This window comes from Melozone crissalis, unplaced genomic scaffold, assembly GCF_028551555.1.
Source record: "Melozone crissalis strain CALT ecotype California unplaced genomic scaffold, PUWL_Pcris_2 ptg000120l_1, whole genome shotgun sequence".
Lineage (NCBI taxonomy): Eukaryota > Metazoa > Chordata > Aves > Passeriformes > Passerellidae > Melozone > Melozone crissalis.
Window position 1 is genome coordinate 193,235 of NW_026535896.1, and position 15,031 is coordinate 208,265.

Here is a 15,031-nt window from a genome sequence, read left to right on the forward strand (position 1 = left end):
TTATTCCCTTCTCCCTGCAAGCTGGGTTGTTCCCTGGCTCACTGGGAGCTGGATTCTTCCCCAACTCGCTGGAAGCTGAGTTATCCCCTTCTCCCTGCAGGCTGCGTTGCTCCCCAGCTCAGTGCAGCCTGGGCTGTTCCCTGCTCACTAAAAGTTGGATTTTCCCCAGCTCCCTGCAAGAGCTCAGCCTGGAAGGGAAGCTGGGAGCAGCAGGAGGAGCAGCAGGGTCCTCTCTGTCCCTCGACCCTTGGGTGGGGGCATGGCAGTGACTCAGTTCTTGTGGAAGCCTCCAAACGAGTTCCTAACCCGGGGCCACCCCTCGAGAAGCTTTTCCTGCCCTTCTCTGGTGGGGCAGAATCTCCGCACTAACCCCTCAGCGACTTCCATTGTTCTCATCCTCCTGCCAGGTTGTTTGCCTGTTGTTCTTCATCCTCTTTTGACTTTCCCTTTCTCTCCCTTCCCTCCCTTCTCCCCTGATGCCCCCGTTCACTGCTAGGCCAAGCAGAAAGCATGGAGACGTCTGATATGGCGACAGCAAAGGTAGGATGGAAATGCTGCCGGCCTCACTGTGCGTAAGTGGTTTCGCTTGGCACCTTCTTACTCTGTCTCTGCACCTTGTCCTGCCCCCTGCCCGCCCTCCCTGCTGCAGGGAATCACCCTGGGATGGGGTTGGAGCCCTTACAGCCGTGAGGTTGGAGGAAACGCTGCAGGGCTGGTGCTGGAGGCAGAGGTCGGGGTGGGAGGGAGGGGATTTGGGGGCTCGCGGTCCCTCCGTGGCATCTGCGGTGGGAGCAGGGATGCTGCTGGATGAGGGAGTGACACTAGATGGTGCTTTAGGGGCAGCTTTCCACTCCCGGGGACGGTTGTGTGAGGAGAAATTCCTTCTGGCAGCCTCTTTAATTTTCTTTTTGGAAAGGATGTCGGGGGAGTGTCAAAAGCGAGACAGTAATTCGAGCTTGTGGATGCATCCACCCTTCTCTGTGAGGCTTCTCTGTTGCCTGTGCCTTTCACAGGGCTGTGGGTTCTGCTTTCCTGTGGGCTGGCAGTCTGGGAGTGGAAATGGGTGGATCCAGATCGGTTTAAGGTGGGAATGGCTGGGAGCACCGGGCTGGCACCACTGGGTGCCTTTAGAGCCAAGGTTTGTCCTCCTGGCCACCAAAAGGACCAGGGTTAAAGTGCAGGGGATGTGTCTGCAGAACGTGTTTGAGGTTTTATCTCACAAAGAGATGAAATTCAGCCTGGCTGGCAATCTGGGACTGGAACTGGGTGGATCCAGATGGATTTGAGAGCTGGGAATTGTTGGGAGCACCAGGCTGGCATCACCGGGTGCCTTTGAGCCAAGGTTTGTTCTCCTGGCCACCAAAAGGACCCTCATTAGGGTTAAAGTGCAGGGAATGTGATTGCAGAACGTGTTTGAGGTTTTACCTCACAAAAGGATGAAATTCAGCGTGGGCTGGCAATCTGGGAGTGGAACTGGGTGGATCCAGCTGGGTTTGAGGTGGGAATGGCTGGGAGCACCAGGCTGGCACCACTGGGTGCCTTTAGAGCCAAGGTTTGTTCTCCTGGCCACCAGAAGGACCAGGGTTAAAATAGAGGGGATGTGTCTGCAAAATGTGTTTGAGGTTTTATCTGACATCAGTTTTAATCCATTATTCATCCTCATTTTGACGCTTTTTAGAGCTGTTGGTGGCTTGGAGAGCTGCTGTGGGACAGGGACACGGGGCTGTGTCACCTCCAGCTGTGCTTGGCCTGCCAAAAGTGAAACCCCTGCATTGCTGCACCCCTGCTCCTTGCTGAGTGCCTGGGAAAAGCAAATTAAACTCTTGGAGAAGGAGGAGAAAAAAATCAGGTGAATGTGGAGCTTGTTGAGAAAGCAGGGTCACTTCCCAGGTGAAATGGAGATTGGAAAATCAGTGAGCTCCTTTCACCCCTGGCACTGCCAGGTTCTGCTTCTCTGTCCTGCAAACACAGAAATCCTCTGGATTTTAGGAAGTTGTGGAGATATTTCAGCTGATTTGCTTGTTCCTTGCTGAATGCCTGGGAAAAGCAAATTAAACTCTTGGAGAAGGGGGAGAAAAAATAAAATAGCAGGTGAATGTGGAGCTTGTTGAGCAAGCAGGGTCACTTCCCAGGTGAAATGGAGATTGGAAAATCCTCTGGATTTTAGGAGGTTGTGAGAGATTTTTCAGCTGATTTGCTTGGTCCATCCTGGGGGAAACGTGTCCTGTCCTGAGCTGGAAGGGGGTGCTAAGTGAAGGCATCCAAGGTGCCTTTTTGCAAAATCTCAGAGGTTTCTAGAGCTGATTACATTTTTGCAACATCTCAGAGGTTTTCAGAGCTGATTTCCTTTCTGCAGCATCTCAGAGGTTTCTAGAGCTGATTTCCTTTTTGCAGCATCTCAGAGGTTTCTAGAGCTGATTTCCCTTTTACAGCATCTCAGAGGTTTTCAGAGCTGATTTCCCTTTTACAGCATCTCAGAGGTTTCTAGAGCTGATTACATTTTTGCAACATCTCAGAGGTTTTCAGAGCTGATTTCCTTGGCTTTCAGCAGGCAGCCCTTGGCTGGGGCTGCTCAGAGAAGGAGAAACCAGCTGTGTGTGAATAAACCAGTGCTAAATATTCAACTTTTACTTTCTGTGGTTGCCTCTGTGCTTCCAGCTTCCCCCCAGGCCCTGCCTGGGCAATATCCTGTGCAAAAATTGCCATTTTTTTTTCTGCCTACCTGTCCCTTGGTCCAGCCGTGTTTATCCTGACAGCACCATCAATATTTCTTTCATCCAAGTAGGAGGCCAGGAAAACAAAAAATTAACTCCGGTTTTGTGTATTCCAGACCTAACTTTTTAAATCCATGATAGTTTGTGCTCACAGGTCAGGAAAACATCCTGTCATTTTATCCAAAGCTATTTTTATTATTTTTTTCTTCTGCTCCTGATCTCCCAAGTTTTCCTTCAGTTTTGAGAAAGTTCTGCCTCGTTTTGGCTCTGTTGCTGTTTTTAGTGTTTGTGTGTGTGTGTTCTGCTGCTTGACTTCCTCCTCCTGACTGGGGCTGGAGCCTCAAGGGAGATTTTATTAATGGAATTCTTCATCTGGACCAGGAATACTCAAAATGTTACTGGCACCAGGCCAGGATCTAAATTATCTTAATTCTTTTTGAAGTTTGTGAGAATTTTGTTCCTGGGAGAAAGGACAGGGATGAGGCAGGACAACACAACCACATGAACTTGTCTTATTATTATTTATTGTTTGTGCTGAGGAAATATAATAAATAATAAATAATTAAGATATAATAAATATAAATAATATATAAATATATAAGATATATAAATATATTATATATTTTATATATAATAAATAATTATAAATAAAAATAATAAATAAAAATAATAATAATTTTTTTTAAATGAGATTCCCACCCCCAATAATCCAAATGGGATTCTGATAAAATTATTAGATTTACAGCCTTTAGGGCTGGACGGGAAAACGAACTTTTGGTCTAACATCCTGTAGGAAGGGTGAAAATGGTGAAAATTTGTATTTATGGCTCTGTGAGGGCACCTGCACATCCTTCAGAGCTGCTGTTGAGCTCAGCTATTATGTTTATTTTCACAAAACATCAAAACAACCTCTAAGGGAACCCACTGTTTACCCTTTTATGCCTATTTTTAATTTTTCCTATGGAAAAAGAATTTTTCCCCAAATACCAATAGCTTGGGAAAGCTCTTTTAAATGCAAAACATGATCATGAAAGATATTTGCCACTTAAATTGACATTTACACAGATGAGGACAATATACCAATGATGCTTTTTACAACCATTTCCAGAATCACAACCTGCAGTTGCACGGAGCAATGAGAAAAAAAGAGATTTTTAGGGGTTCCCTTTCCAAAACAGAGTCCAGAAATGGTTTTGGACCCCTCCAGCCACATCTCTGACTGAATTTTTTTCCTTTTCCCCTTTAGTGGGATGCAGTAGGTAGATAATTAATCTGGAATTCATTTTTCATGTGACTGATAGGTATTCTTAGCTCTGAGGAGGTGGCTGTGCATAACCTATCCCTCCTCATACCTACAGCTGCTTTTGCCTTGCCTTATTTCAATTTTAATACCTTTTTTTTTGTAATTTTTCTCCCACTAGAATAGTTAAATGCAGAGGATTGGGGGGAAAGTGAAGGATTTGTCCATTCTGGCAGAATTTGGGATTGGGGTTGGGAACACCTGACCCCAGTCCCTCTGCTGGGAGGATTTTTTGGCCAGCCAGACATTTAAACAAACACCTTCCCAGCCATCTCCTTGCTTTGATCATTTCCCCACCCCTCACATTATTTGGATAAAAAAAAGGAAAGAAAAAAAAGTGCATGACTGCTTATCTCTTAATACCTTTCTTGCCTGAGCTTTGATTTGCAAACATGTGACTCTGCAGCATTAGGCTGTCCTAGATTTGCCAGCCTTGCAGGTCTCCTGACCCATTTTACAGCGTTTGTGATTCGCCTCCCTCCTTGGCAACCTGCAGGCCACAGCTGCAGAGCTGCTCCTGGAGCAAAGCCCAGCCCAGAGCCCGGCCCAAAGCCGAGCCCAAAGGCCAAAGCCCGGCCCAGAGCCCGGCCCAATGCAGAGCCCAGGCCAAAGCCCAGCCCAATGCAGGGCCCAATGCAGAGCCCAAAGGCCAAAGGCCGGCCCAGAGCCTGGCCCAAAGCCCGGCCCAATGCAGGGCCCAGAGCCCGGCCCAAAGCCTAGCCCATTGCAGAGCCCAGAGCCCGGCCCAATGCAGGGCCCAAAGGCCAAAGCCTGGCCCAGAGCCCGGCCCAGAGCCAGGCCCAAAGCCCAAGGCCCGGCCCAAAGCCCAAGGCCCAGCCCAGAGCCAGGCCCAAAGCCCGGCCCAGAGCCAGGCCCAAAGCCCAAGGCCCGGCCCAGAGCCAGGCCCAAAGCCCAAACCCCGGCCCAGAGCCAGGCCCAAAGCCCAAAGCCCGGCCCAGAGCCAGGCCCAAAGCCCAAAGCCCGGCCCAGAGCCAGGCCCAAAGCCCAAACCCGGCCCAGAGCCAGGCCCAAAGCCCAAAGCCCGGCCCAGAGCCAGGCCCTAAGCCCAAGGCCCAGCCCCCAAGGCCCGGCCCAGGCTGCTCTAGGTGGGACCTAAGCAGGGCTGAGTCTGGGATTATGCGAGGTGAGATTTGAAGGTGTTTTTTCCATGCTGTTTGTCATGGGGAAAGGCCTGTGCCTGACTTTATGCTTTTTGTCTAGAAATAAGCAAAAAATGCATTGCAGAGTTGTTGTTGGAGCAAATTCCCAAAGCAGGGATTTGGGGTGTCCCCAGCTGCCCTGGAGCTCTCCCCATTTCAGGGTTACTCCCCCAATTTCTCTAAGTTCAGCCCAAGATGCTGAAGTTTCATTTCACCCATCCTGGAATGATCCAAGCCCTCAAAAAGTGGTTTTCTGCTGAATTCAGATCTGGAATTTTGCTGCTCTTCATCTCTTCAGGGTTTGGGAGAACCAGAAAATAAAAATCTCTTTGTTGTTATCAGGCACAGTAGGAGAGCAAAGAACCACGTTTGTCACTTTACAAAGGGGATGTGGGCATCAGAATCCCAGAATTTCCTCAGAAAATGTCAAAAGAAAGATTTGCAAGCCAGGACAGAGCTCTGGAACTGCCCCAAGCACCCCCTGAGCAGAGAACAGAACAAGGGTGGTGATTTTACACATCAAGGTTTTCATGTCAGTGCACTCATAATTATCTGCAGCCGTGGGGATGGGGGTGTGAGTGCAAAAAAAATTGACAAAATATCATTTAAAACCCTTCAAGAAAGCAGAATATTTATTTACACACAGCTGCCTGCTCTCTTTGCTCTGCCACCCCTAAAACTGCTGAATTCCTGCAGGATTTACAATCCAGATTGTTCCTATCCCAGCACCAAACCCCTTCAGAGCTGTGTGGAATAAAAGTGTGGATGTCCATCCCAGGCTTCACTTTTTACAGGATTTTACGGATCAATAATGAAATTATAAATTATTTGAGATACACTGCCCCACTCCCCACCTCCTGCTGCATGCAGTGTGCTTGGATCCTGTGAGATAAACAAGAATTCCAGGGAAAATCAATGGGCATTGTGGGAAAAGGGGGTGGAAATGGAATATTTGGCATTTTTCCCTTCAGGCCTTGCCCTGTGGGTGTGGGGTGCAGGGGCTCTGCCTCTGCCCTGATAACAGAGGGTGCAACAAGGGCTCTGCTGTGCCACAGCTGCCAGGTGGGATCCCCTGGATCAGCTCCAGAGCAGCCACTTGGCCCCCGCCTCAGTGAAGAGTTTGATTTTCCATTAGGAAATTCGGTTTTCCATTAGGAAGTTCAGTTTTCCGTTAGGATATTTGGCTTTCCATTAGGAAGTTTGGTTTTCCTTTAGGAATTTTGGTTTTCCATTAGGAAATTTAGGTTTCCATTCGGAAACTCAGTCTTCCATTAGGAAGTTTGGTTTTCCATTAGGAAATTCAGTTGTCCCTTAGGAAATTCAGTTTTCCATTAGGAATTTTGTTTTTCCATTAGGAAATTCAGTTCTTCATCAGGATGTTCAGTTTTCCATTAGGAAGTTGGGATTTGCATTAGGAAATTCAATCTTCCATTAGGAAATTCAGTCTTCTATTTGGAAATTCGGTTTTCTGCTCGGAAACTCAGTTTTCATTAGGAAATTCAGTTTTCCATTGGAAGTTCAGTCTTCCATTAGGAATTTTGATTTTCAATTAGGAATTCTGGTTTTCCATTAAGAAATTCATTTTTCCATTTGGAAATTCAGTTCTTCTTCAGGAAATTCTGTTTTCCATTAGGAAATTCAGTTTCCCATTAGTTTCCACAGCTCTCAGGTGAGCCTAGGAGGGGCTGACTCTCTTCCCTTGAGGAAGCTGCAGAGGGGATCTTTGTCAGGAGATCTTTGTCAGGGGATCTTTGTGGTGACAGGACAAGGAGAAATGGGTGCAGATTGAAATTCAGGTGACATGTCCCAGCAGGGCTGGATTTCTCCTTTTTGGCCTGAGCAATCAGCTCACCCCTGCTCTGGCATAGTCAGGAATTGGAGTTGGGCTTTGGCAAATCCCCCCAGGAGCATCAATGACCAAATATTGCAGCTCTGGCAGAGCGGGGAGAGCCCTGGGGCTCTTCCTGCAGCTCCCCTGCATGGAGAGCACCTTGTGCTGGAAGGGAAAAGCAAACCAAGCTCTTGCTGCAGATAAAGGCCAAGGGAGCACAGCCCATGTGTGTGAGGGGCCTTCAGAACTCCCTCCGGGGCTTGCTGGCCCCAAAAACTGATTTCACAAATGGGGAGCATGGGCAGGGCTGAGGGGAGTCTGCAAGGGAGATGGAGAGGGGCTTTGTGAGAGCTTGGAGTGACAGGGGGATGGCTTCAGAGTGACACAGAGGAGGGGCAGATTGAATAATCAGAAATATTCTTTACTGTGGGGGGCATGGAGTGCAGGGGGGAAGGGTTTGCACTGACAGAGAGGAGGTTTAGCTATTAGATAATGTTTACTGTGAGGGTCATGGAGTGATAGGGCAGGGGGGGATGGCTTCAGAGTGACACAGAGGAGGGGCAGATTGGATAATCAGAAATATTCTTTACTGTGGGGGGCATGGAGTGCAGGGGGTATGGGTTTGCACTGATGGAGAGGAGGTTTAGGTTAGATAATAGGAAATATTCTTTACTGTGAGGGGCATGGAATGATAGTGGAGGATGGCTTCACAGTGATAGAGAGTAGGGTTAGATTGGATAATCAGAAATATTCTTTACTATGAAGGGCATGGAGTGCAGGGGACATGGGTTTGCACTGACAGTGAGTAGGGTTAGATTGGATAGCAGGGAATATTCTTTACTGTGAGGGGCATGAGTGACAGGGCAGGGGGAATGGCTTTGCACTGACAAAGAGGAGGGGTAGATATTAGGAAATATTTACTGTGAGGGGCATGGGATGGCTTCACACTGACAGAGAGGAGGGGTAGATTGGATAATCAGAAATATTCTTTACTGTGGGGGGCATGGAGTGATAGAGCAAGGGGAGATGGCTTTCGTGACAGAGAGGAGGGTTAGACAATAACAAATATTTACTGCGAGGGTCATGGAGTGCAGGAGGGATGGATTTGCACTGATAGTGAGGAGGGTTAGATTGAATAATAGGAAATATTTACTGTGAGGGGCATGGAGTGAAGTGGGAGATGGCTTCACGGTGATGGAGAGTAGGGTTAGATTGGATAATCAGAAATATTCTTTATTATGAGGAGCATGGAATGATAGGGCAAGGAGCAATGGCTTCTCACTGACAGAGAGGAGGCTTAGATTGGATAATCAGAAATATTCTTTACTGTGAGGGGCATGGAGTGCAGGGGGGATGGATTTGCACTGACAGAGAGGAGGTTTAGATTTTAGGAAATATTTACTGTGAGGGCCATGGGATGGCTTCACACTGACAGAGAGGAGGGGTAGATTGGATAATAGGAAATATTCTTTACTGTGAGTGGCTTGGAGTGATAGGGCAAGGGGGGATGGCTTCACAGTGACAGAGAGGAGGGGTAGATATTAGGAAATATTTACTGTGAGGGGCATGGAGTGCAGGGGGGATGGATTTGCACTGACAGAGAGGAGGGTTAGACAATAACAAATATTTACTGTGAGGGGCATGGAGTGCAGGGGGCATGGCTTCAGACTGACAGAGAGTAGGGTTAGACTGGAGAATCCGAAATATTCTTTATTATGAGGGGCATGGAGTGATAGGGCAAGGGGAATGGCTTCACAGTGACAGAGAGGAGGGGTAGATTGGATAATCAGAAATATTCTTTACTGTGAGGGGTATGGAGTAACAGAAGGGATGGGTTCGCACTGAGAGGAGGGTTAGATAATAGGAAATATTTACTGTGAAGGGCATGGAGTGCAGGGGGGATGGCTTTGCACTGATGGAGAGGAAGGTTAGACTGGATGATCAGAAATATTCTTTACTATGAGGGGCATGGGTTTGCACTGACAGAGAGGAGGTTTAGATATTGGGAAATATTTACTGTGAGGGGCTTGGAGTGACAAGGCAAGGGGGGATGGCTTCATACTGACAGAGAGGAGGTTTAGGTTAGATAATAGGAAATATTCTTTACTGTGAGTGGCTTGGAGTGATAGGGCAAGGGGAGATGGCTTTAGTGACAGAGAGGAGGGTTAGACGATAACAAATATTTACTGTGAGGGGCATGGAGTGCAGGGGGGATGGATTTGCACTGACAGAGAGGAGGGGTAGATATTAGGAAATATTTACTGTGAGGGGCATGGAGAGCCGTGTGGCTTCACACTGACAGAGAGGAGGTTTAGGTTAGATAATCAGTAATATTCTTTACTGCGAGGGGCATGAGACCCCAGAACAGAGAAGCTGCGGATGCCCCATCCCTGCCAGCGTGCAAGGCTGTCCAAACCGCTCTGCCAGGCGCTGTCCCTGCCGTGCCTGGGGGCTGTCACAGAGGCCTCTCGCTGTCCCTGGGTGCTGTCACAAGCGGCCTCTCGCTGTCCCTGGGTCTGTCCCCAGCGGCCCCTCGCTGTCCCTGGGTCTGTCCCCAGCGGCCCCTCTCTGTCCCTGGGTCTGTCCCCAGCGGCCCCTCGCTGTCCCTGGGTGCTGTCACAGCGGCCCCTCGCTGTCCCTGGGTGCTGTCACAGCGGCCCCTCGCTGTCCCTGGGGTCTGTCCCCATCGGACCCCCTCTGTCCCCGCTGTCCCTGGGTCTGTCCCCAGCGGCCCCTCTCTGTCCCTGGGTCTGTCCCCAGCGGCCCCTCGCTGTCCCTGGGCGCTGTCACAGAGGCCTCTCGCTGTCCCTGGGAGCTGTCCCCATCGGACCCCCGCTGTCCCTGCCGTGCCTGGGGGCTGTCCCCAGCGGACCCCCGGTGCCGGGCGGGGCTGCGGGCCGTGTGCGGGCTCCGGGGGCCGGGCCGTGCCGTGGCATGCTGCGGTCCCGCGGCTGCTGCACATGCTCAGCGCGGCGCGGGCCGGCTCAGCCCCAGCCCCCGGCGCTGCCGCCGCTGCTGCGGGAGCCGTGCGCGCCTCGCCGCGGCTCCGGGGGCGCGGGGGGCGGCCGTGCCCCGGCTCGGCGCATGGCGCTCGGCGCTCCCCGCGGGACGCTCGCCGCCCGGGGCCGCTCCAATATGTGCTGGCACCTCTGGAGCTCTCAGCGGGCACACAAGGACGCGGGCAGCGGATTATCGTGGCTGTACTAATGAAAGGGTTCAAGCTCGCCTGGTAAGCGCGCGGTGCGGAGAAGGGCTGGGGAGGGATGCTGCGGTCCCCCCGCTGTGGTCCCCGCGCTGTGGTCTCCCCTTTTCTCCCCGAAATGGGGGAAAAAGGGATGAGATCGTCCAAGTTCCGCTGCGGCAAGGCCGGGGGGATCTGTGTGCGGGGAGGAGGCACGGCAGAGGCTCCGCTGATGGATGCGGCGCTGGGCCGCTGCTGGCCGGCAGCTCCGCATCCGCTGCGATGCCCGGAGCGCTCCGGCCGCATCCCCATCCCTGCTCCGCTGCCCGAGCCGCCTCACCGGCTCACACAGGGAAATAACCGCGGGCAGATCGTGCCGAGGAAAGGTGGGGGGATAAAAAAGTGTTTTGGATGCTGCGTGCGTGGAATGGCTCCTGCTCGGCTTGTCCTCTAAGCAGCGGATTTTGGGGATGCTCCTCGCTGCCGTGGTGCTGTGAGGACATCGATAGCAGAGTTCCAGGCAGCCCGGAGCTGCCAGCAAGGTACCCGAGGGCTCCATAATCCTTTCATCATTCCTGGGTGTTTTGGGGAGAAACTCACCAGGTTTGGCTAAGTGGGCAGTGAAAGAAAACATTGTGTGGGTGAAAGGCAATTGACAAATCTCTGTGTGTGTGTGAGTGTCTGAAACGTTCCCAGGAATATATTTGGTTGGTCAAGTTTGTATTTTTCAGGGGTAGGTAGAAAAAAAAATATATAAGTATATATATATATATATATATATATATATATATATATATATATATATATATATATATATATGTGTATATCTATATAACATATATAATTATGTATATACCTACAATTTTATATATATATATATATAATATATAATTGTATCCTCTATTACATACATATCTATTTATATATATAAAAATATGTATGTATGTATATGTAGTAGAGGACACAAATATATATATATAATTATGTGTATATATATATATATAAATATCTATTATATAAATTTTATAAATAAATATTATATATAAATTATATATATATATACAACTTTATATATGTAATATATTAAAAATTGTATCCTCTGGTCTCTCTCTCTCTCTCTATATATATATATATATAAAATAGAGGATACAATTATATATCTCTATATAAAATATAATATGAACTTGACCACCAAAGACTTACATAGGATCCCGAGTATATCAAAACTATTTTAAATTTCCAGTATGTCAAAACCACTTAGTTGGAATAAATAGGCTTTGAATTATGACGATGAAATTGATTTCAGCAGAACTTTATCAGATGGGAACGGTTCCACGGTGAACAGAGGAATGTGACTTCGTAATTTGGGTTGAATTGGATGACAAGGGCAATGGGAAGGCCTGGTTCTTTTCCTTAATCCTTTTTTTTTTTTCTTTTCTGTAATGAAAAAGGAAGTAATCATAGAATAACAGCCTCCTTCTCAAGTGTGCTAGTTTGCATCAGGATGAATGTGGTGCTTTGAGATCCTCGCCTGTAAAGTGTGAGAAAACAGCAAAGTTATTTTGCATGTTATTTTACTTATTGTTGCTATTTTAATTTTATCTCTTTTCTTTCTTTTTTTTTTTTTTTTTTTTTTTTCTGTGTAAAAAACAAAAGCACCACAGTATAGCACTAGGAAGCATCTTGTACTGGGCCCCAGGGGACAGACCCGAGCCAGGCATGACTCAATAGGTCATCTCTTTTTCTAATTTCTCTAATTCCGTCTTTTATTTAATTACCCTGACAGCCTTTGAATTTTCCCTGTGTGTACATGGCTGTGTGTCATACACGCTGTACAAATGATACAGATATCAACATTTGAAAATATTACATGGTTGGGGTTTTTTTTTTTTGGATGAAAAAAAGTCCCTTTCTCGCAGTGATCCGCTGCCTTCTGCGCTGTGCACTTGGGCTGAGGAGTTGCATAATAGCTCGGCGGAGTGGCAGGAGAGCAAAGCGTGTGCTGGAGATGCTGGCAACGCTGCGATGGAGCGGCTCTGCAGTGCCACGGCCCCGCTGCACCCCCGCAAAGCCGGCAGCGACATCGCTGTGTCGCTCCCGGTCCATCCCAGTCCATCCCAGCCCATCCCAGTCCATCCCAGCCCATCCCAGTCCATCCCAGCAGCTCCCGCTGGAGCATCCCGGTGCTGTGCGGGCTGGGGGCGGCTCCGGAGCCCTGCCGGGGCCATAGGCAGCTCACAGCGCTGGGGAATGCTGGCCGGGCTGCAGTAGGTGCCGCTCTTCCCTCTCTGTTCCTCGGGGGCTCCCGGCGCTCCTGGGCCCCTTTGTTCTCCATAAAGATCCCGAGCTGTTCCCCCCCGGCTCTCCTGGAACCACCTGGCAGGTGCTACCCAAGCCCTGCCTCCTCAGTATCTCCCTTCATCCCAATCCCAAAATTAAATATTCTGATTGTTTCCCTCATTTAATTATACAGCATTCTGCATCTCTGCAGCTGTCACTCCGTTCCCCCTAGGATATTATTTGGTGGTGCTGCAATATCCAGCACAGGAGGGTGAGTTAGGGGTGTTATTTCAGGCCCTGCTTTGCCCAAATCTGTGTGTTTGTCCCTGCTGGACGGGTTGGAGGAATCACCTGGCAGGTGCTGCCCAAGCCCTGCATCCTCAGCATCCAGTCCCAAAATTAAATATTCTGATTGTTTCCCTTATTTAACTATACAGCATTCTGCATCTCTGCAGCTGTCACTCCGTTCCCCTTAGGATTTTCTGTTTATTTGTTTGTGCTGCAATATCCAGCACAGGAGGGTGAGTTAGGGGTGTTGTTTCAGGCCCTGCTTTGCTCAAATCTGTGTGTTTGTCCCTGCTGGATGGGTTGGAGGAATCACCTGGCAGGTGCTCCCCAAGCCCTGCATCCTCAGCATCCCCCTTCATCCCAAAATTAAATATTCTGATTGTTTCCCTCATTTAATTATACAGCATTCTGCATCTCTACAGCTGTCACTCCGTTCCCCTAAGGATATTTTGTTTATTTGGTTGTGCTGCAATATCCAGCACAGGATTGTGAGTTAGGGGTGTTGTTTCAGGCCCTGCTTTGCCCAGATCTGTGTGTTTGTCCCTGCTGGATGGATTGGAGGAGCACAGAATGAATGCAGGGCTCTCTGAACCTGTTTGGGGTGTTTAATGTGGGCAGGACAGCCTTGATACAAAATGAGCTTATGGGGTTGAGATTTATATAAAGCAAATGTATTTAAAAATGAGCTTATAGGGTTTGTATTTATATAAAGCAAATATTTGTTTGTAGCCCATCCAGTGCACGGGCTGCAAACAAATCCTGTGGGCCTTGGTGCAGGAGCGGCAGTGCTGGGGTTAACCCAGATTTCCTCAGAGAGACACATGATGTCTGTCTGTCTGTCTGTCTGTCTGTCTGTACCAGGGAGGGACAGAGGGCTGCCAGCAGCGCAGCCTGCCCTGACCCTCAGGAGCAGCCCAGCCTTTCCCGGATTTCAGGCCCCACGTCCCTCCCGTGCTGTGGGGTCGCACCAAATCCGACAGGGGGGACATCAGGGGACCCCTGGGGCTGTCCTGGAGTTGCATAATGGCTCAGTGCAGTGGCAGGAGAGCAAAGCATGTGCTGGGAACGCTGGGATGGAGCAGCTCTGCAGTGCCACGGCCCCGCTGCATCCCCTGCATGTCCCCATGCTGCTCCTTCACTGCATGCACTGCATTTATTGCACAGCAGCTCCCTGTCAGCACACCCTGCATTTCCTGCAGTGCTGTTCCCTCACACCATGCCCTGCATTTCTTGCTGCTCCTCCACACCATGCCCTGCATTTCCTGCACTGCTGCTCCCACAGCACACCCTGCATTTCCTGCACTGCTGCTCCCTCCCTCTCACTGCATGCCCTGCATTTCCTGCACTTCTGCTCCTTCATTTCCTGCAGTGCTGCTCCCTCTCAGCACACCTTGTATTTCCTGCACTGCTGCTCCCTCATTTCCTGCACTGCTGCTCCCTCTCAGCACATGCTGCATTTCCTGCACTGCTGCTCCCCCACACCATGCCGTGCATTTCCTGCACTGCTGCTCCCTCTCACCATGCCCTGCATTTCTGCTCCATCACACCATGCCCTGCATTTCCTGCACTGCTGCTCCCTCACACAATTTCCTGCATTTCCTGCACTGCTGCTCTTTCAGAGCATGCCCTGCATTTCCTGCACTGCTCCTCCTTTTCACAATTTCCTGCATTTCCTGCACTGCTGCTCCCTCTGCCCTGCATTTCCTGCACTGCTGCTCCCTCACAGCACCCCCTGCATTTCCTGCAGCAGCCACCGCTCCCTGCCCCAATGATCTCATGCCCATCTGGTGGCCCCGGGGCTCTGCAGCACAGCTGGGGACAGCCAGGGGGGCCGGGTGACATCACAGAGTGGCAGTGGCACCATCGGTGCTGTCACAGCGCCCCGGTGGCAGCAGTGACGCTGCAGCCCCCGAGGATGCTGGCAGGACAGATGACAGCAGCAATTCGCCTCATCACAGCCTGGTGTCGTGGTCTAATTGGTCATTTTTGTGTTTTAATGCTGTTCCCGTCCTTATATTGTGGCCTGGTGTTGCGAGAGAGAGCTTCTGCCTCCGGGCTGACATCACTGTTATCTCACAGCTCCTCGGGGACTGGGATCAGCCAGGCCTGGAGCTTTCAATCTCAGAAAGCCAAAAATCCACAGCAGCCTTTCCCTCCCCTTCCATCCCAGGCTGTGCTGCTTGCCCTGCTCTTCCTTCTTGGGGAGTTCATGATCCAGCAGAGATGGAAACTAATTTAGATCTTTGATGAAAAATGGAAATCCAATGCCTGAAGAGC

General features: G+C 49.7%; 1 protein-coding gene across 2 annotated transcripts in view; it reads left to right on the top strand.

The window, feature by feature from the left end:
- The window catches only part of GRAMD1B (GRAM domain containing 1B), a 132,448-nt gene that overhangs the window by 41,619 nt on the left and 75,798 nt on the right, over window positions 1-15,031 (top strand). The window contains exon 1 of one of the 2 annotated variants that reach the window (XM_054293014.1): window positions 10,065-10,234. The exons of the other annotated variant lie outside the window; for it this stretch is intronic. Within the exon in view, the coding sequence (XP_054148989.1) occupies window positions 10,212-10,234 (23 nt within the window). The 5' untranslated portion in view covers window positions 10,065-10,211. Of the gene's footprint in view, window positions 1-10,064; window positions 10,235-15,031 lie in introns of those variants that run through there. 2 annotated transcript variants of the gene reach the window in all.